This window comes from Pleurodeles waltl, chromosome 5 (assembly GCF_031143425.1).
Source record: "Pleurodeles waltl isolate 20211129_DDA chromosome 5, aPleWal1.hap1.20221129, whole genome shotgun sequence".
Classification (NCBI taxonomy): Eukaryota; Metazoa; Chordata; class Amphibia; order Caudata; family Salamandridae; genus Pleurodeles; species Pleurodeles waltl.
In genome coordinates this window covers 45,238,401-45,261,266 of record NC_090444.1, presented here as the reverse complement: position 1 = coordinate 45,261,266, position 22,866 = coordinate 45,238,401, and the positions used below count along the sequence as shown (strand labels likewise).

The following is a 22,866-nucleotide window of genomic DNA, read 5'->3' as shown; positions in this document are numbered from 1 at the left end:
GCTTACATTAAGAAAATAGATGGAAGAAAACTGGGCAGTGACTTGTTGAGTGCTAGAAGAATCAATTCAATTATGGGCCGGATTTAGATATTGGCGGACAAGTTATTCCGTCCCAACTGTGACGGATAACCAGTCCTCTGAAATCTAAATCCCATTGGATAAAATGGGATTTAGATTTCGGCAGACAGAATATCCGTCACTGTTGTGAAAGAGTAACTTGTCTGCCAATATCTAAATCAGGTCTATATGTACTCTTACTCCCTTTTGAGGGCTTGTGGATGTTGTGGTAACTGTTAGGGTCTGTTTTCAGGCAGGTTGTTTCTAAATTGAATGTTTCCCGTTCACGGTTTGTGTTTATAATTACTGAATGGTACTGGATCATCATTCCAAACAGCTTCTTGATGGTCGATTCTTATCAATGCTTTACCAGAGGGCTTTTCAGATATACTGAAACGGGTTGTATCAACAGAAATCCCCAACATCTGCACCGAAGCATAATGATGTGTGTCTGATTTAGCTACAGTGCACAGGCATATTCAAAGCTGGTTCACTCATGTTACCCATACAGTAACTACTTCCGGTAGTGAAACAGCTTAAGATGCACTAATGTTGCTTTAGCAGTGTCAGGCCAGTGGAGTAGCAAGTGTATCATGGGCCCTAGTGCAAGGTAGGAAATGGAGCCGCTGAGCGCTGCTTGAACCGTAAAATACAGCAATAACCAGAGTTCACTGGGCCCGAGGATGGACACAGAACATGCTGACGAGGAAAGACAAAAGGCTGCATGACGTCACCTGGGATGGCTAGTGGTGTTTTTCAGCAGCTGTAAAGTTTATTGCTCTTTGTTTTCGTTCCGAGTCATAGTACCGCGGGTTATGGCTTAGGCCTGTTTATGGGATGATGTCTTATAAAGGTACTAGCATGGTCTATTAGTTCAGTGAGCTAGTGTTTTGTAGGGATGTCTGAATTATAAAGATCCATACATAAAAACAGTGTATGGCTGCCTTGTCACTTGACCTATTCATTACCAATCGGTACTGTTAGACCTTTCATGCTTGGTGTGGGCTCCCTTAACATTTTGCCTCTGTTTCCCAGGTTGTTGTTTTTGCTGTTTTTCTTACTCTGGGCACTTTACCACTGCTAACCAGTGCTAAAGTGCAAGTGCTCCTTTACAAAATGTGTATGTAATTGGTTAATCCATGATTGGCATATATGATTTACTAGTAAGTCCCTAGTAAAGTGCACTATGTGTACCCAGGGCCTGTAAATCAAATGCTACTAGTGGGCCTGCAGCACTGGTTGTGCCACCCACATTAGTAGCTCTGTAAACAAGGCTCAGACCTGACATTGCAGTGTCTGTGTGTGCAGTTTAAAACAGTAAATTCGACTTTTCAAGTGTACCCACTTGCCAAGCCCAAGCCTTCCCTTTTCTTACATGAAAGGCATCCCTAAGGTAGGCCCTAGGTAGCCCAGTATGGTTAAGGTAGGACATATAGTAATGTGTTTATATGTCCTGACAGTGAAATACTGCTAAATTCGTTTTTCACTGTTGCAAGGCCTGTCCCTCTCATAGGTTAACATGGGAGCTACCTTGAAATATTATTAAAGTGTAGATTCCCTTTGGAAGAGGATAGACATGTGGAGTTTGGGGTCAATTAGTTCACAATTTAAAAATGCATCTTTTAGTAAAGTTGATTTTAAGATTGTGCGTTTGAAAATGCTTCTTTTAGAAAATGAGCATTTTCTTGTTTAAACCATTTCCGTGACTCTGCCTGTTTGTGGATTCCCTGTCTGGGTCAGTTTGACAGTTGGGCTGGTTGTACCTCTCATTAGACAGTGACACAAGGAGAGTTGGGGTGTAGTCTGCATTTCCTGATGAGCCATCTGTGCTAGGAGGGAGTGGAGGAGTGGTCACATACACCTGAAAGGGCTGAGCCTGCTCTCACACAATGCAGTCTCCAACTCCCTGGTGTGTGTCTGGGGCCTGGCCTGGGCAAGGCAGGATTTCACCAGTAAGAGAGACTTTTCTTTGAAGTAGGCCTACTTCAAAGAGCGAAATGGGTATAAGGGCACCCAAAACCACAGACTTTAAAACACTTCTGGAAACCAAGAGGAACCTCTGCCTGGAGAAGAGCTGATGAGCTGAGGAGGAAGAACTGCCCTGCCTGTGACTGTGCTGTGTGGAACCCTCCTGCAGTTGCTGCTTCCGCCTGTGCTAAAGGACAAAGACTGAACTTTGTGTGCCTTCTTTCTTGTGAGGAACTCTCCAAGGAATTGACTTAGAGCTTGCCTCTTGCTGTTTGAAGTCTCAGGGACAACAAAGACTTCTCTCTGCCAGCACCTGGAGCCTCTGTTGAGACTCCTGCTCTGCCAAGTGATGCCCATCCAGTTCCTGGGACCCTGAAAGGAGAAGCTGGCAGCCCAACAGTGAGAAATCCACGCACGGACCGCAGTGCGGGGAGAAGATCGACGCGACTCCGATCTGCGGCTGAAAAATTGACGCTCGCCTGCAACGTGGCTGGAGAAATTACGTGCAGCATCGCTGACGGAGGCTGGTGAGATCGCAGCTCATGCTGCGTGGTTTTTGGATCATCGTGCAGCAGGATTTCCGATTCAAACATCGCTGGGCGTGTAAAAACGACGCAAGGCCTGCCCGGACCCGAGATTGCGGTTCGAATCGACGCATCGCTCTCCTGCGGAGAGAAGAAACGACGCAAGCCAACTCGACTGAAGGAGAAACGACACACAGTCTTGCTCGTGAGTGATATCGGCGCATCGCAAGCCCTTTTTGACGCACATTCGCCCGTGCGCGGTTATTTTTGACGCACCCAGGTACATTTCCACGCTAACAGCGTTAGCATTGTGTTTAAAATGACATGAAGACTCTTTTTGGTTTTTAATTGATAACTTGACTTGTGTATTGTGGATTTTTGTCATGTTGGTCTTGTTTTGCTTAGATATTCTCTATTTTTTTAAACCTGTGTTGTGTCATTTTGTAGTGTTTTCATTAAGTTACTGTGTGTTGGTACAAATACTTTACACCTAGCACTCTGAGGTTAAGCCTGCCTGCTCGTGCCAAGCTACCAAGGTGGTTAGCGGGGGTTAGCTAAGGGTGAATCTCTTGTTCCCTTCTCTGGCGTCCCAAAGCTGGACAAATGCAAACCACATGGATTAGAGTCTCCCTAGTCTGATGACATAGTCTACAAGCCTGTGATTGCCATCCTACCTCTTTTCCATTTCGGAAGGAAATCCAGAGTTGGTAGGTCTCGCAACCTCATCCGTAATAGGGTTTGCTTAGTTTTTCTTGTTTATAAGATTTTACTAATAACTTATCAAGCATGACTACCTTCGCCCCCCTCATTTTGTCTGTCCCATACGCGAGGGTTGGGAGTAATTTTGCTCTTATAATCATTGCCATTGGTTTTAGGGGCCGCCCAAGGATGGACTTTGCCAGGTTGCTGAAGACCCGGTTTAAAGCTTGTGCCTTCTCCCTTATTACTTCTTTGTGGGCTGCAAATGTACCCCAAGAGTCAATCCGGACCCCTAGGTATGCTAGGTATGCTACTACTTCCTCAATATGTTGGCTATTCAAGAACCACTTACGGCGTAAGGTCGGTTTGCGGTTAAAGGGGATTATTTTAGATTTCCCATTGTTAATTTCTAAGTCATTAGCTAGCGCATATCCTCCTAAGTAGTTCAAGAGTCTCTCTAAGCCTACTATGGAGTTACTGAGCAGCAGCAGGTCATCTGCATAGAGTAGGTTGGATACTTGATGACCCCCTAAACTTGGTGGATGGGCTGGCTGCTTATCCAGGGCTGAGGACAGATCAGATATATACAGATTGAAAAGAAGCGGCACCAGTACACACCCCTGTTTCAGACCAACAGTGGTTTTGATAGGCCTGGATAGGAAGGAGCCGTCTCCCAATATGATTTTAACCCAAGTATTGGAATAGAGCATAATAATAGCATTTAAAAAAATGTCCCGGTAGCCCCCACTGCTGTAGTTTTATCCATAGTTTTTCAAAGGGGACACAGTCAAATGGGGCTTTTAAGTCCACAAAACACATATAAAGGGGGGTCCCTTTAGCCCTTGCTCTATTCATTACCAATGTTAATGGCATGAGATTTGTTAGCGTGCCCTGTTGTTTTGTAAAGCCTGTTTGATTTAATAGGGAGTCTCCTTTGTCCATGGCCCACTGTTCTAAATGTTGCAGAATTACTTTTGAAAAATATTTTAGGTCTGCATTTAAAAGGGTGACTAGACGATAGTTGGAAGGTGAGGAAGCCTTCCCCCCCTTGCTATTGGGGTGGATTATCAAGCCCTTCCAATTGCTGGGGCGGAACCTGTTATTAAGATATGATTAAACATTATAGCGAAAAAGGACGCCCATCTTGATGCACACTGTTTAAATAGGGCCTGTGGTAGGCCACTGGGGCCGGGAGCACAGTCCTGGCACGATTTTTCTATTATCTCGGTTATTTCAAGAGGACTGAATTTAATGGACTCCTCAGGTTCCCTATTATCCTTGATTGTCTCCCATTGAGTTATATTGGTATCTGTTGGTGATGTTTCTCTAAAATGAAATTTCAAATATCTCACCCATGCCTCCTCTGTGACATTTGCATTATTCACAGCTCTGGGGCCTTTCTCTATGTTATTAATCAGGCTCCAGAACCGACTGGCGTTTGTCAATGTCGATGCATAGTGTAGTTTTGCCCATAATGTCTCCTGTTTTGCTCGTCTAAAAAGCCAAATGTCCCTCTTTAGTAGTTTCCTTTTTTGCCGTAGAGTCTTTAAGGGTAATTCATCAGTCGGATGTTTCTGTAATTGTCTCTGAAGCCTATTCACTCCTGATTTCCTCAGACGTATTGCCCGTGGCATGAGAATGGTCTTTCTATGCCCCAGGTATGCCCCCCTTGCCCTGCCCCTCCCTGAACATTGCTTGATGGAACTACTCCCATATAGCAACTACCCTTAGTGGATCATTAGCCATATTTCCCAGTTTCCCAATAGCTTCCTCTGCTTGAGCTGCGATTGTAAACAAATTCCAATTTAGTTGCTTTACATTTTCGGAACAAAGTTCCCCTTTGAGCAGGTTTGTTTATTCCTGGATGGGCACTTGGCTACAGATCTTAATTATTTGTGGATTATGGTCGCTTTCTGAATGGTCTTGAACTCTAAAGTCTCTCACAAATTTGAATAGGGGGGCATTTATCAGGGTATAATCTATATATGAGACAACCCTTTCCATGGCTCTTGTCCAGGCCGGAGGTGTATCAGATGATAGCCACCCATTTAGTGCAAAGAGGCCTGCTAACTCACAGCTCTTAATTAGTTTAGCACCAACATTATCTTGCTTTCTCCGGGGTGGCAGACTTTTAATGGGCAGTGGAACCACTAATTGTACATGGCCCTCAGTTGCTATGTGAAATAAGTTAAGATTAAAATCTTCGGAAACTAGCCATTGGGCAGAGTTGTATGCATTTTTTATATGTAGCAGATGTTTTAGCAGGATGTTGGCTTCCAATTTTTCCTTTTTCGGGTTGATGTACAGATTGACCAGGATCAGGGGGTCATGTATGTTTTTTGCCCAACTGTCCAAGCGGACCCACAGAAAGGGCTGATCTCCCATCTGTCCTCCGGATGGTTTCACCTCGAGCTTAGAGTTGATATAAATTGATAAACCTTCTTTTGCTCTTCCAAACATATTGTGTTTAACTGCAGGTTTATTAAACTCCTTGTAGTCATTTAGCGGAAGATTTATAAGCGACAATGTTTCTTACAGCATTATGATATCGAAGGAACCCAGGAATCTGATGACCTCTGCACTTCCAGCGTTGATTGAAGACCCCCTATATTCCATGAGCAGATACTTAATGATCCTTGTGTCAAAGATGTTTGCTGAGCCGTCATTCAGGCTTTTTGAGGTGGTCTAGGGGCTAACACTGTTAGGAGCCAGGACCAATTGTTTTGTGGATGGCCATCTCTTGGGGGTTGTCTAGCTCTTATCCTTCCCCGTCCTCATCTTTCCTTATTTCAATCTGTAAATCTAGTGGCGCTACTACATCTTGTCCTGATAGATCTTGGTCAGGTTCTCTCGTCTGTAGTTTTCCAGTTGATCCTCGTAGGACGGACCAGGTGGCTATTTTTTCCTGTTCATATAACTTCTCTGCAATAGCAGGTGCGGGTATCTTTCTCCTGAGTAGAAGCATACCTCGATTCCCCAGTCTTTCAGGATGCGTGTTTTTCCTATGATTTGCATTGGTAATTCCGGAGATGAAAATGTCACCACAGTGGGGTTCGTGTGCTGGCTGCCCTGCACTTGAATACATTTTATGGCGGTAATGTCATCAGAACGCACTGCTGCCAGGTCTGGCAGTGCTTTTATTAATTTAAGAATAGTAGAGCGATTGAGCACATCTTGTGGGCCTCTAGATTTATACTCCGGAATCCATAACAGCTGTAAGCCGTGATCAGGCATGACCTGGTTTGAGCTGTCTGCCAGCTTTGACTGTGCTATTGTAATCTCCGCCAAATCTGTTTTTACTTCAACGGTCCCACCGGGGGTGGGCCTCAACTTAACCTGGATAGGTGCTTTGCGCCGCGATGTGATGGTTGCTTGTCGGTCCTGGGGGGGGGGGCCAGGCCTTATCCAGCGGCTCTGGCCCTTCCAATGCCTCGGAATCTAATGACCGAAGCTGCACTGTCGGCGAGGGGCTTGTTGTCCCCACATCCTCTTCCTGCACTACATGGGGGGGGGGTTTCTGTGTCAACTCTGGGCACCCGCTTCCTCTCTCTCTTAGTCAACTGATGGCCGGACTGCCTTTCCAGATCCCTAGGCTCTATCCTTTGGGGAGAATGGTCGAGAGCACCTCCTGGTCAGAACTATTTTCCTGCTTGCGTTCCCCTCTAGGTTACTTATCCTCGTAACTGGAGGGTCTTACGGGATACTTTGGTTATTTTCCAAGGATGTTGAAGGTTTAGGGGTTATAGGCAACCCCAGTGGCAAGGAGGACTCCATGTCCATGCTCTCTTCTTTACTTGAGCGGCAAATCTCCTTCAAAATATCTTTGAAGATTACTGGCAGTAGTCCCATACCATCTACTACCTCCTTACAAGAGCAAATGGTGAAGTCCTTAAGTTGGGTTTTTTGCATTCTAGTTATTAGTGAATTTAATTCTTGCAGTTTGCCATCAATTCCTGCGACAAAAACTGTCAGGGTGTTTAAAAGATCTACCTGAGTGTCCATTTTGTGAGACTGGAACTGTAGAGCTGTTACTGTTGTCTGCATCGAATTCAAGATTGCCACCCATATATCTATTGCGGGTGCCAAGGTAGCAGGGGGCTCGTTAGAGTGTCTTTTTTGTGGTGTTCGAGGGGTTTTGGTGATCTGAGTGGGTCGCCATATATCCCCAGCTTCTTCCAGTGTGCTAGACACTAGTTCCTCCTGGATTGCGTTTTTCGGACTAAGGACAGGGAAATGATAGTATTTAGGTCTAGAGCTCGTTGGGGGTGACTGTTGCCCCTCTCTCTCCACCCCCCATCGGGTGTTGTCCACGTCAACTGAAAGATTAGTTGGGCTACCCTGCCCAGAGAAAGCAGGATGCTGTTTGTTCAAGCTTACCCTCTACAGGGGATATAGTGCTGATTCCTGGCCATTTGTGGTGGTCAATGACCTTCCTGATGCAGGAAAGTGATTTTTAAGAATTTTGGTGTCTTTCGAATCCATGGAACTAGCCCTTGTAGCTCTGCCCTCTAGGATGCTGATGATAGGGGAAAGCGGTGGAGGCGGAGGACTGTTTCCTGTATCTTCCAGGCCCCTTCTCTGATTGAAAATCTGATCCTGAGCCAATAAAGTGGGGGAAAATGTTTGGTACTTGGTAATCCTGCTTGTAGCCCCAAAATAGTCTGTTATTTTGCAGGGTTAGCTGATGCCAGGGCTGGAGAGACTATCCCCCCGGCCTGGAGGCTAATGACCTCATTGAATGGCTTAGCTGTAGCCTCTTCAATTACTAAGTCCTGTATTGACGAGGGCACCGTAGGTGAAATGGAGGGGCTCTGGGAATTCATGGAGGGGGCCCTAGGTGACCTTGCCCAATAGACTCTGCTGTCTACTCCTACTATCCTTTTTATTTGAATTACTGTGAGTGGTAGCTCCTCCTTTCTCTTTCTCTTGCTTGTGAGTGAAGTGCTGCCTTGTATTTAGCCTTATCTCATCTCTGCTGTCTGCTGGTAGGGCTGATGTGGGCAGTATGGCAATATAAGCAGTAAAGAATAATAGAAGGTATCTCAGTCAGGCTGGCTTATTGCTGACCGAGTTGGGAGATGGCTAGGTGGCTCATATAACCTAGCAAGTCTTAGTCCTAGTCTGCACTAGGCTGGTTAATGATTACTGGTCATATACTTGTATGCTTGTGTTGCTTGCTTGCTTTATAAGGGGTACAACCAACCGAGGAAAGGAATATGGGTGGGCGTGAGCAGAGGCGAGCGGGACCCTCCAACCAACCCCACAAGCCGCGCCCAACCTAGCTGGGCTGCTTCCGCAGGGAGGCGGGGTACACACTCCGCAGTGGTGACTAGACCCACTGCGCTCGCCGCACACAATCTCACATACCCCTCACTGTACACTCCTGAGCTCCTGGGCCAAGTCCGATTTAGTCCGTTGTCTGTAGTCTCCTGTCCAGGATCCAGGGACCAGGGTCCAAGTCCTGAGGTCCGATGTTGACCCCCCGTCTCCTTCCCCGCTTCTTAGCTGCACGCTCTGCACCCCGCAGGCTGGGCTTGACAACAGCCAGTGGTCAAGAGGCAGCAGGTAGGCAGGGCGTGGGGTGCCCTCTTCCCTCTGCCCTTTGCCACACACACTGTCTCTCGGGCATCTCAGGCATCTCGGGTGTCCCTCCCCCCGGGCTCTCGGAGGGAGCAGCCAAACGCAGTGCAGGGTTGGTGCAGGTTTGGCAGCAGGGTGCCACACAGGAACAGTCTGGAAGATAGCAGGTAGCAGTTAGTACAAGCGGACCATGGCACCACGCCCACAAGCAGAGCGGGGCAGGGCAGGTGCCGCGAGGTTATCGACCGGAGGCAGCTGGGGGAAGGTGGTGTCGGCTCGGGGCGCAAAGTGAGACAGACTGGTGGTTGCGCCTCTCCAGGCTACCTGTGGCTCCCAGCCGGCAGTACCTGGAAGTCAGCGATAGTCTGCAGCAGCACTGCTCCCGCTGCTCCTCCGAGCCTTCGGGCCTTCGCTAGGTATTGCATATGCTCTGGTATTACTTAAATCTACATTTTGGAAGCACAGTTTTAAATTAAACCTTTTTGTAGTGGCCTATCTTATACTGTGTTTAACATAAGTATAAAATAATGCCTTACATATTCACAGTGCTTTCTGTCACAGGCTGTGACATTTCTGTCGCTCTCCGGTTACACACAGACTGCTGTGGTGCATTAACCAATAGAGGTTTCCTAGTGCACTACAGCGCATTTCCCAATGAGTAACAACTTTCTTTTATTTATTTTTCATTTAAGCTGGCTGCTATTTTATATGTAGCTACCTGATGGTGAAAGACTTAAAAAAACAGCTTACTTTGGGGTTTATTTATGAGGAGCTTGCGCTGCTGGACCATCACTTTTTTTAATGCTCCTGCGGCACCAGCCTCTCAATCATACGTATGAGGTGATGCAAAGCCACTCTGCCTGGGTTTGAATGGTCTCACAGATACAGAGTATGCCACTGCAGTGCCTTACTTTGCATCAAGGAGGTGTTCCATGGGCATTGTGGTGGGTGTTCCCACGCAAAACACCCATGGATTTTGATGCTGCCCCAGATTTACAAAATCACGTAAACTGGAGCAGTGCTAAAACCTTACGCCTCCCCAGTGCAGGCATAAAGAGGAGGAATGTTTTAAATTCTCCTTGTTTTTTCTCTTTCCATGTGTGTTGCAAGCTGCTGTACATATAGAAAGAGGTACAATGCCTCTCTGGATTGTTTTTGTGTAGGAAGGTGCCCCTTCCTGCACAAAAACAATCCTGTCTACATTGGCGCTTGGCAGCAATTTGTGCGCCAGCACTGGGGGACATACAGAATTTCATAAATACGGTTCATTCCTGCCCTTTTGTATTGGCGTAGGGCAGTGTAGCAAGAAGACTTGTGGCACTGTCCTACGCCACATTCTCATAAATGAGGACTTTTGTTTTTAGCTACACCTTTGACCATGCACCCACACTCACTGACCTTTGGTTTGCTTAAAATGATTTGCTGTGGGAAATGGGGACATTTATTATTTTCGATGATGAGGAGTACCAGGTTCTAGACATTTTTGTCCAGAGGGGGTCCTTACACCTAAAAATAGTTGAGAGGGGGTCCCGGCGTCGGAAGGTTTGAAGACCTCTGCCCTAGACTGTAGAAGATTACTGTATACTTTATATTTCTACCAGGTATTGTTCACTATAAAGGTTATCTCTTCATTTATAATGATTGAGGGTCTGATTACGACCTTGGCAGATGGGATATTCCATCACAAACGGATATTCCGCCAGCCGTTTTACAAGTTCCATAGGATATAATGGATCTTGTAATACAGTGGTCGGGATATCTGTCACTTTTGTGACGGAGTATCCCAAACGCAAAGATTGTAATCAGGCCCTGAGTCTGACATGCCCTAGACTTTAGGAGTTTACCGGTTACTTTACGTTTCTACCAGGTATTGTTCATGGTGGGTGAGTATCTCTTCAATTAAAAGGTTTGAGTCTGATATGCCTTAGACTGTAGAAGGTCAGTGGGCACTTTACTTTCCTACCAGGTATTGTTCAACGAACTTGTGTATCTCTTCATTTAAAAGTTACAAGTCTGACATGCCCTAGACTGTGTTAGATTATTCGGTACTTTACGTTTCTAACAGGTATTGTTCACAATAGATGAGTATCTCTTAATTTAAACATCTGTCTGACATGCCCTAGGCTGTTGAAGACCACTAGGTACTTTACCAGGCAAGGTCACTGTAGGACGAGTATCTCCACATTTAAAAGGTTTGAATCTCACATACCCTAGACTGTAAAAGATTATTAACTACTATACATGTCTACCAGGTATTGTTCACCGTAGATGAGTATCTCTTCATTTAAAAGATGTTAGTCTGACCTAGCCTAAAATGTAAAAGATTACCGGGTATGTTACATTCCTAACAGTCAATGTTCATTGTAGATATGTATATTTTTATTTAAAAGTTACAAAACTGGCAAGCCATCGACTCAAAAAGATTATTGGGTACTTTACATTTCTAACAGTAATTGTTCACCGTAGGCAAGTATATTTTCATTCAGAAAGTTTGTGTTTGGGAATGTGGTCTGAAATGCAATACCTAAATGTTCTGTAGGTTGCTCGTTCGACAGATACTGAATTACAATAACATCCCTTTTCTTGGTCAATTGGCCTACAACATTCTGTGGTTGAGTGATCTTCACATACAAACTGATATCGAAACCCGTTTTTTTCCTATCCATTTTTTTCCGTCCTGGGGTGTATATAGGCAACTATATGATTTGAAATTACTCTTACCTTAGAAATGAAGATCCATTTCTCAACAAGACTCACTGTTTTTCCCTGAATATGTTTGTGATAGCCACATATAACAGGTTAATTTTGAAGGCAATGTATTAGTAAATGTGCTAATATATTTGAGTAACACACATGTGAGTTATCATCTGATGGTTTAATAGATTGCCTGACAATTACACAATAATATGTCAACACAGAGCTGGGGTACTGGAATTGTCTCTTGCTCACAAAGTGATTTTGTTGAGTGACTTCTACATATTATGGTTTATTTAACGTTTACATTTAAATTACAGATAATGACATAAATAGTACCTGGGGTACACAGAAATTGTAAACACTTGATTGATGGTGATCTGGATTTTTTTTGTATTGTCTTTTCTGTCATCAATATTTAAAGTGCAGCATTAAACCTAAAGGTGGAATATACAGATCATATTAATGCAGCAAACCTAAATGATCACAGGAAAAAATAATCCTACAAGATTTCAAGCATCCAGGTGCCACCTGTTGATTTTGCTGGTTTAATCTCTTATCCTAATGTGCTCAAAACGAAGTAATAAGAGCAATAAATTTACATAAAGAGATCACATTTCCAGCACCAACCAAATATGTATGCTCTATACCACACCACATGAACCTTGCAGGGGAATGCTGCATTGTTCCAAATACTAATTTTAAATAGGTGAGCTACAAATGACACTTTTCTTACTGAGGTCCATCACTAACTGCACAACTGAGCAGCAGATGTTCAGTCCTTATGAAAATTCTACCATCTACCTCACCTCACATTCCACGCTTCTGCAACTCTTTCCCCGGAAGACACCAAAAGATTGCAACCTAATTTGAAATCCTGCACCTGCGGTTGCTATGGTACTATACCTATCCTACTTTCTATTTCTTTTCAGTGCCTATCGCCAAATTCAGAACAGAACAATCTGGCCCCCTGTGATTGAATCAGTACTGAGATTAACCAAACCCTTTGCAGCCTATCTCAGAGGTAAACAAATCACTTCTCTTCGGTAATGCTGTTTCTTGAGGATACTGTAACTAACAGGAGATTTCTCACTATAGAACAGTGGTTCCCAATCTGTGGTCCGGGGACCCCTGGGGGTCCGCGAAGTCTCCTCAGGGGGTCCGTGACTGCTTGGAAAATTGAATAATTTTAATAGATTAGGTCCCCAGCTTTCAGTAATTACTCAGTGGGGGGGTCCACAGATTCCAATAATGATTCAATGGGTGTCCCGGAGCTCCGGTACTGATAAAGTGGGGGTCCACAGAAGTCAAAAGGTTGGGAACCACTGCTATAGAATACTCACCAGGCGCCAGACTAAATACCATACTGAAAGTGGCATATGAGCACCACCTCTTTCATGCTGATGTCAGTTTTTTCTCTTTCACACTTTCTGCTCCCTCAGATGCAAATCATGAACAATCACCGGTAAAGGTATGATGAGTACTAACTTTGGACCTTTTCAAATGTTGAAAAGCAGCCACTCCACAGAATGGGAGGTGTGAGGGCAGAGAGGAATCTGCAGCTAAATAGAATATTTACCAGGAAGAGTATTATTAAAGGTAAGTAACGTCTTCTTCTGAAGGGTAATTCGAACTAAATCCCTCATCGTGAAAGAGATACCTAAACAATATCTCTCCAGGGCATGGTCTGTAGACTAGCTTCTAAAGTGAAAGTCTTGCAGAACTGTGTGGATGAAATATCTATCACAATGAACATGCCTGCCAAGGCTATAGCATTTTGTAAATGTAAGCACTGACACCAATGTCCCAGCATGGCAAATGTCAACGAAAGGCACTTGAATGCAGATGCCGTGGTAACAGTCTTAACCCTAGTGGAATGCGTTCTCACACTTACTTTGGTAAGACATGCTTCAGCTTTAATTCTGCGTAAAAGTGATGTACATGCAACTCTGTCTACTGATATTGCAATCACTTCTGTTTGGCAATGCCAGTGATGTATTTCCACAGTTTTACCAGGCCTGCTTCTTTTTGCCTCACTATAGTAAGTGGATCTTCTTGTAGAGTAAAAGGAGGATTGCACTGTACATTTAATAGGTTGCTCTCTAGTGTGGGTTATTTGAAACTCCAAGAGGGTACAATGATACCGGCCAGATAGGTATTTCCGGTGATTAGTAAGAGCTGATATGCTGAATTTTTCATCTCCGCACTTAAAGGGTGTCCTTCCAGTTAAGTACGCAGGTGAAAAATTAGATAACATTTTTTTGTGAAGTTCTTCCCACAGTTTGCAAATTTGTATAGTTGGTTTCTCGAGTGGATGATGTGGTGGAATATTAGATAAGAGGTCCCCCTGAAGGTTTTACCACACTCATTGCAAATAGACATTCTATTCTCTGTAAATGTGCCCGTATATAAAGGTAGGGATGAACTGCCAATTAAGCATAACTTAGAGTATCGATTTTTAAACAGTCTCTCACCTACATGGTGATGGCATTGGTCAGTCTGTTCAGAATCTGTGTTGTGCATCTCTCCTGCTTCATCTCCCGGATATGTTGAAGGAAGTGGCAGTCTCTTGAACTGTGGTTCGCAGTCATCTGTTGTGCACTGTTTGTGCCCTTCCATATATGTAGTGGGGTAGCTTTCATACTGGGTTACGGTAAACTCATCTGTTGGAAAGACATCCAGCCCAGTCACAGCAAAATTGGATCAACTGCCCCTTACAAACAGTTTATAATACTATTAACTTACTTTTGGTCAGACGTCTTGGAGACTTGGATCTCTCAGATTCCTGAAGGCCGATGGATTCTGGCCATGTTTCTTTAATGGCAATTATGGCAGGGCTAGCACCTGCGATGCCTAGGAATGAATTGTCAGACACAGCATGAGCTTTGATGGGACTGGTTAGGCTTTTAAATGACCCTGCAGGGATTGCTGTCATATTTCGTTCCCACCCATATTTTGTGAGTGGCTACTGCCAGCATCAGAACTTAAGAATTTCTTTATGCTGGAAGTGCTGCATTATATAAATAATATTATTATTTATTTATTGCAACTCTGCAAGGGAACAATATGTTATCATTCAGTGCAGTAGGACTGGCCTCAGAAAATAGTTTAAAAAGACTAAAGGCCTGATTTTGAGTTTGGCGGACAGGTTACGGTGCCACACACGACGGATATCTTGTCCGCTATATTACAATTCCCCTAGGATATCATGGGATTGTAGAATTGTGGACAGGATATCTGTCACGTTCATGATGGAGTAACCCCATCTGCTAAACTCTAAATCAGGCCCTCATACTTTTATCACACACAAATTATCTTCGGTAATCTGTAGAGTGTATGTTTAAATGCAGAACTGACTGAGAATTAAAGGTAGAAATAACCAAACCACAATAAGTTTGGTAAAAGGTGCCTAAAATGCCTCAAAAATTTGTACAAGTCTACAAAGTATATACATACAAAAAGGAACAGTCTTCTGATCATAATAGCCTCCACGCAAAAAGTAAAAATAAGGGCCCGATTTAGATTTCGTCTGACTGGTTACTCAATCACAACGGTGACGGGATTTAGATTTTGCCAAATGGGATATCCGCCATTGTTGTGATAGAGTAACCTTTCCGACGAGTTCTAAATCAGGCTCTAAGTCTTGTAGCTAATGGTATTTTTATGGTAGTTGTTGATGTTATCAAGGCTCCTACAGCATTTGCTCTGCTGGACCAAGCACCCCTTCTACATTTGACTCTCAGATAGCGTTGGATGAGTAGTCAAGGCTCCTCTGGGGGAAGCGCAGATACAGATCAGTGAACATGACTCATAACTCAACGTGCAAGCTGTGATAACAATAAACCAATGTCCAGTCAAATACTTGTTTTTATACAAAAAAGTATTTTATTTCTAATTCTACACATGCAAAGCTTAACGACATTCAAAACCAATAACAGAATTCCCCCATAATGTCAGGGCTTTAGTATTTGTCAGACCACTCCCTGTCCTACTAACTTTAGTGTAACGAGTTTGATGTTATTCCCCATTCACTGATCACATCCAGGGGATGTAATATTAAGGTTTACCCAAGAGTTTTCCCCACTGTCTCCTTTGGTAAGTTCAGTCACAAGGGTCGCAGTCTAGATAGCAACCAGTCCCACTGGGCCACAAGGGCCCAGTTCATGGCTTACCAGTTCCGGTTGTGTGGAACCCTTCAGCAGCACTGTGAAGTCCTGCTCCAGATCAGCAAAGTCGGGCTGCATGCAGTCAACATGGCAGCACCCACCAAGCGTAGGCTCTCTCCTCCGAGCCACACTATCGGCTGGTTCTAGAGATGAGGGTTGATTCCGCTTTGGTGAATCGCAAGGTTAAGTTGCAGTTTTCTTCATGAGGGGTTAACCCAAACACGATTAATGGGAGTGGCTGGAGTTCACACCTGGATGTCAGCCAAAGTGATATGTGCAGCAAAAGGTTAATCCCAGGCTCCCAGCCCTACTCTTTACGATTCCCTTATCAGCCCCATCTCGAACTTCCTGAGATGTTTCCAGGCCCCTTTTCTGTGTCACTGAATCAAAGAGCCCTTTGAAATGCACAGAGAGAGACTGGCTCTCCCATCCTCCAGTGCATGTCCCTCCCTGTTTACAGCAATACACAAATCTGTCTTGGGGAATTCCTCTTGCAGGCCTTATAGCCCAAGGGCAGAGTGCATTATATGTGAGGGCATAGATGCATAAGCAAATATGTCCCTACTATGTCTTTTTCGATTCCTAGACGTAGTACGTGTACAGGGAAGCCATTTTAAATTAATGTGCTGGATACTGGTCACTACGACTTCCCTAGCAACATGATGGCTTCTCTAAACCCTGGGATGTTTGGTACCAAACATCTCAGAACAATAAACCCTCACTGATATCAGTGATGGATTTATTAATAAAAGCACAAAGAGGGCACCTTAGAGGTGCCCCCTGAAAACCTACCAGCTATTAGTGTGCTGACTGACCAGTTCAGTCACCCGAGATGCGTTTCTGGTCCCCCAAGGTGAGAGACAGCGCTCCCGAGGCCTGAGACAAAGGACTGCTCTGGGCGGAGGTGTGACCTTCTCTCCCAGACAGGATGGACACTCCAGGGTGGGAAGTTTCAAAAGCCTTTCCGCCTTTGTAATGCAACCCAGGTGTCTTCAAATAGAGGAGATAACTACCCCCCTGTCCTGACCCCACTTTTGGCAGCAGCACGGGCAGAAGAATTATTTAAATAAGGAGGAGTGCCTACTTCATGCTAGTCCCACCCCTAAGGTGGAAGAGCTGAAGTGGACACTACTTTTCAAATTTCCCCGTCTTGCTTGGAAGGAATTAGGCCACTAGGGTGAGGCTTATGCCCACTTCACAGCTGAAGTGGTCATAAGAATAGTGTAGTCACCCTCAAGGTGTTCCGCCCATTAGCTACCACCTGGCACTCCTTGTAACACCCCTAAATTGAGTATTTAGGTGGCACCCCTGAACCCTAGAACTCAGATTTCGACAACCTAAGACAATCCGGACAAAGAACAACTGCACCCGCAGAAGAGGAAAAGAAGAAGCAGTTGACCTGGACCTAGCTCCTTCGCCCTGCCTGTTGACCTCGAAGGATCCTGCACAAGAAGCCAACTTGTCCAGCCTTCAATAAAGACTCAAGTGTCCCGTGGGCACCAGACTTGCCTTGCAACAAGAAACTCCAAAGAAAAGACTCTGCAGCTCCGGGACCCCGGAAACCCGACACCAGACGTGGCCACGGCTCCCGATGTCCACGACCCAAGGTGAAGCAAACTGATGGTACCAACAAGGGATTCCAGCTGCCCAGAGTCCGAGTCCAATGTGGTCTCACCCATTTTAGTCCCTCCCAAGATGCCTGCGGCCTCTGCACGCAGGACCCCTTCCACGGGCTTGTGGAGAGAGACAATCCGGCAGCAACCACTGCACCCGTGACCCCTGACCTCAGCCGAGGTGCATCACCCGTGCCAGTGACGTGCCCCGACTCCTAAGAGCTCGAGTCCACATTCCCCTCCTGTCCCCCCCCCAAAGCCAGACTTCCCCACAATGCCTGCAGCCTCAACACACCGGATCCCCTGACAGAGAGAGCTTCAGGACATGACCCATAGGAAACCATTGGGCACCCAACGCCTTACTGCACCTCTGCACCTGTTGGTGTGGTTCTGATCAGTTCCCATTACTTACCGTAACTCCCTGAGATTGGCTTCATAAGTCGTTGTTATAGCTGTGTTTGCTGAACATTGTTTTACTCCATGAGATTACATTGAGAGAAATCTGAAAATTACACTGTCTATTTCTGAAACTGCAAATTATTTATACTTAAAAGTCTACTTACCTGATTATGAAGTTCTCGGATTAGAAATATATATAAAACGAATTGTTATTTTTCATAATTGGTCTCTGATTTATTCTTTAAGTGTGTGTCTCATTAAATGCCTCTGTGAGTATAACAAATGCTTTGCACTACCTTGTGATAAGCCTAATTACTCATCCACACTACCACAAATAGAACATTAGTCCTAGCTTCCTTTGCCTCTGCAATACCAATTGGGGATCCACTGGACTCTCTGTAGTGTACTTCATTTTAGTGCACTATATGGAGAGCCAGCTTCCTATATTGGTGGCAGTGGTGGGATCTGCGACTTTTCATTTACTGATCCCACTTGGTAAATAAGTGACTACATGAGTAAATCCAAAAATTGCCTTTAGATAAATTGCATTTTTTGAATTGGGTATTTTAAAGTACTATTAGGGACCTGGTTAGGTGCGTGTTGCTTAACAGTAAAAATCTTTAAAACTTACTTCAGTTAGGACTGCAAAAAAATTGGTAGGATGTTTTTCTCTATCTCAAAAGGTCCCCACTTTAGTAAATAATGAGTACTTCAGAAGACAGTGTTGTGGAGTTCAACGTCGCCCCTTAACTTCAGCTTTCCGACAAGCAGTTAAGAGCCCTCTGTAAAGGGTACAAAATAAAAACACTCTCAAACCCTACCAGTGCAAGGCTCCAGGAGCAGTTGGCAGAGCATGAGCAGGCCCATCCTGCAGATGAGGCCCCTAACCCTGTAGATCAGGGCAGTGCAAATGAGGGGGAACTGGACCTCCCCCAATACTTAAAACAGTGGAACCTGTACCACAAGTGTCAAGCACACCTTCCCTTAGTGAGGAGGACTCAGATTTTTCAAGGTCCAGAAAAAGACTCTCTGAAGAGGAGCTACCCTTACTCTCTTACAGAGAGGCTAGCTAGGAGAACTGGCAAGTTCTCCAAAGCTTGCATTGGTGAAGCCCAGCCTGACCCAAAAGAAGTCCTGACTAGTCAGGTAACTGTTAGGCTTGAGTTAGTGGCACCTAAGCAAACAGAAAAGAGAGTTGAAGAAGGGTATATGCTACAGGATGTGCCAGCTTCCTACAATTACGCCACCACAAGCATAACTACACGCAGCAAATACATTCAGTCTGCGTGCACTGTTCAGTACTGAAGCTTTTCTCTACTGTACCAGTGTGTTATTTTAAAAAACACACACTGCCAGCATACACACATTTACTATGTGCACACTGTACCACCCTTCACCCCTTGTGTATTGTACTGCTTGCAAACACACATAAACTCAGCACATGTTTCCATCATGCACACCCTTCCACATCTACCTGATACAAGGCAGGGGTGAGTTAAGAACACAGCAACTTAACTTTTAAAAAGATGAGTGAGCCTCTAGACCTCACTCCAGTGACGCAGGGTAAAAAGGCCCTGTTCACTATTACGGATCACTACACGGTATGGTGCCACCACCGTGCTTATGCTGTTCAACTCCTGGTGAAGGTGGTAGCCTTCCACCACTATGTGGGCAGAGCTTTGGGTGCCTCGCTGGTCCAACAAGCTCGCAATTCAGGAGACATGCCTATGCCAAGGTGCACATGCATGATCTGTGTTCTCCTGTGAGAAAAAATCAGCATTAGGGATCCAAACCACAGTACAGTCGGGCACTCAGGACAGGGCTACACGTCTCTTACCATGCAGAGGACTTTTGATGTAGTGTGTGCAAGAGAGCAGCCTTCACCAGTGATTATCATCTTCGGCAACATCTCTACCTGGGCAACTTTGGGTTCACCAAAAATCCTGGGAATGTTGTGCAGTCATGACTGCAAAAAACATATTACTGAGGAAACCTGGAACATCCCTATCAACTGACGACTGGATCATAGAAATGCTTCAGATAGGCTATGATTGATTAGCTCTTTCTTTCTTCCTTACAGTTATTTTATTTACAAAAAGAATATTTCTTTTATTTTAATTTCTGCAAAACACAACACTGCTTATTCTACCACGTTTACATAATATACAAAAAGTAAGCACTATCTTCTCTCAAATACGCATAGAGACGTCAGTTTTAATGTTAGAGGTTCAGCAATAGGATTTTTATGTCAGAATAGGAAATGAAGAAATGAACAAGAGATAGAGCTATGCAAGTCTCCATGGAATATGTATTTGTTGATCAAAAACATGGCACACCACACGATAATTACCACAAAATTGAGAACATAATTAAAACATTATAGCAAGGACAACCTCCTGTCCATGTGACAGGAGGCCCACATTTCTTTTTCTGATGGTTAACCTTTGGCCACACTCACTTGGGTTAGAGCTGTGCGCACCATCTCTCCTCTGGGGCTCCTGCAGAGGTTTGGAATATGAGTCTTCCTCCAATTTGTGGTATTCAGGATCCTCTTGCTTGACAATCAATGAAGCGGCAGATGCAGAGGCCAGATGGTCTGCCACAGAAAAGAACACAACTGAAATAATCATGACTGAAACTACTGAACTGCATCGTTATCCCTTTGTCTGCGGCATGGTGAGATAGATATGTAACATCTCGCAGCTTTAAGCTGGACAGCTCAATAGACAGCATTTGACGTACTTGTGCATCTGTTCTACTAGACAGTAGAAACAGGGGGCCAAATGTACAAAGCTGTTTTGCAGTCACAAAATGCGAAAATCGCCTTTTGCAACTGCAAAATGACCTAACCCCATTTTGCGAGTCAGTCTCCTGTAACCGACTCGCAAAATAGGAATTGCCACTAGCCATTAGGATGGGGCATTTCAAGGACATCCCTCCCTAATAGTGACTCGCAAGCCCATGAATGATTGTTTTGTGACAGTGAATGCTGTCGCGAAACAATCACAGTTACCACCAATTTCACACTGGTGGTTACCCATTTGCAAACGGGAAGGGGTTCCCAAAGGACCCCTTCCCCTTTCTGAAAGGGGGCGCCTACTGTGAAAAAAATGAAAGTGAAATGTTTAATTTTCATTTTTGAAGGAAAACGGGTTGCATTTAAAAAAAACAGACATGGTGGTCTGCTGACCCCAGCAGGCCACCATCCATGTGAGTGCAGCCATTCCTAAATGGGTTGCAAATTGTGTCCTGCCTCATGAATATTAATGAGGCAGGTCTCTTGTGAACCATTTGTGAACAGTGTGCATGACATTGTTTTACATTTTGTTTTGCGACTCGCAAAAAAAATCACAAATTGAGAGTTGCAAAAAAAAGGATCGTACATTTGGCCCATGATTTCTACTAAGCCCCACCGAAAAGCTTCAGGTAATATGCCCATCCTGGTACTTCCCACTTTTACCTTCCCAGGTTGCAGAGTCTTTTACCTGCAAATCAAAAGGTGTCCACTTCATCCAATGCAAGTGATGCTGTCCTGGGAGCGCTGCAATTCTGCAATTCAGATCAAATAACCTTTACAAGTAAGGGTGAACAAGTCACTGTTTCATAATCCAGGACCCGTCATAGTACTTCTAAATGGAACTTGTTTTTGCCAACAGACCTCGACAAGGGTCTACCTGCTGTCATTGAGGCCTCTTCTGCCACAGCCTGCTGCCTTGTTCCACTGAGGATTTTTGACTTCCATTTCAAAGACTGAAGTTAAAACTTTCAACTGGGTCAAACATGGTTTCTGTAACCAGTACGTGCTTTATCATGGTCAGCTTTAGCTTGCGCTTAGGTGCCTACCGATCAAGGCCAACCAGATGACACCATAACACTTTTTGGCACTATTTTTACATTTAAATTTTAAAACTTCATAACACTGGTTTCCCCAACTGGATTTTGTTGTTTTGGTGGCATTTTATTTTTACAATTTGCCATATTTTTGTAATTTGGTTGGGATTTTTCTTGTGTTGAGTTTTGAGTTTATTACTGCTTTGTTCCTGCATACATATATTACAACTTGCCAAGTTAAGGCTGTCTGCTCTGTGTCATAGCTGCCAGGATGTTGAGCTCAGGTTTATTAAGTGACTTTACTGGTTCACCCTGAAAAGGATTATGGTTTTTACATAGGGTGGGTGTTCACCCCCAACATCTAACACCCCAAATTTCTTACAGTGCAGTTTACATCAAAGGACAACACCACATCCTCATCTGTTCCGGTTCCCTTCAGGTCCCCAAAGCCAAACCCTCAAAGACCAGGTACTTGTTCATTATGAGCTGCACACAGGTCTCCTACTGGGGAAGATACTGCAACTAAAAATAAATAAGTGTTTACACTGTTCGGCTTGCGGGCGTTGGGTTTACTTATGTGTTGATCAAAACATTCACCAAACGTTTATTTACCTTTTTCTCCTTATTTTCTCTTGATGCAGTTGTGAGTTTTTTTTTATTTTTACTTTATATATATGCATAGGTATGAGGGATGTAAATGCATGAATTTCACATTGCAGTTCTGTTTTTATTTAGCATTATGAAAATGTACATCTACTTTGGAGATGTGTATTGCTCCCAAACAGGGGGCAAGGGGATTTGGATAGGAAGCTCCTCCCTTGACTGCATGGACTGTGAGATATGCTAACAATTTTGCCATTTCCAACTTAGATTACTGTAAAAACACATGGAATATATAAGGGCTCCATCTGTCACCCAAATGCACCCTTGGCGAAGAAAGCATTGTCAGTTTTATTACCGTGACAATGAAAGTCGATCATTTGTGATGTTTGGTCAAAGTTAAAAACACTGTCCTGCAGCAGCTGCTCTTATATTAGAGCCAATATTTAGTATTTAGCCATAGATATGGTCCCAATAGGGTATCTTGAAGCCACTTTGAGTCACTTCTCCTCAGGTAATATTTTTCCTGTTTGGCGAGAGGCGCGGAGTCATCCTACCAATTTCCAAGATCCTGCACAGGGACTAAATAGGTCATACATGCAACCTGAACTCTGATGTAAGAGCTTTTATATTTTGTTCTAGCTGTGGAATTTATATAATATTGGGTAACACAACACATTCACCCCAGAAAGTAGATTAGTGTTTCCAGCTTTAGGTCATGAATTGCCACAGACC

The 22,866-nt window shown here is 44.3% G+C and overlaps 1 protein-coding gene across 2 annotated transcripts in view; it reads right to left on the bottom strand.

Annotated features, from left to right (window-relative positions):
- Positions 1-22,866, bottom strand: part of LOC138295317 (zinc finger protein 570-like) — a 50,851-nt gene that overhangs the window by 4,338 nt on the left and 23,647 nt on the right. For both annotated transcript variants that reach the window (XM_069233535.1, XM_069233536.1), the window contains exons 6-8: positions 20,159-20,296; positions 14,268-14,375; positions 13,997-14,185 (exon numbers count right to left, since the gene is read on the bottom strand). In XM_069233535.1, the coding sequence (XP_069089636.1) occupies positions 13,997-14,185; positions 14,268-14,375; positions 20,159-20,296 (435 nt within the window). The remainder of the gene's footprint in view (positions 1-13,996; positions 14,186-14,267; positions 14,376-20,158; positions 20,297-22,866) is intronic.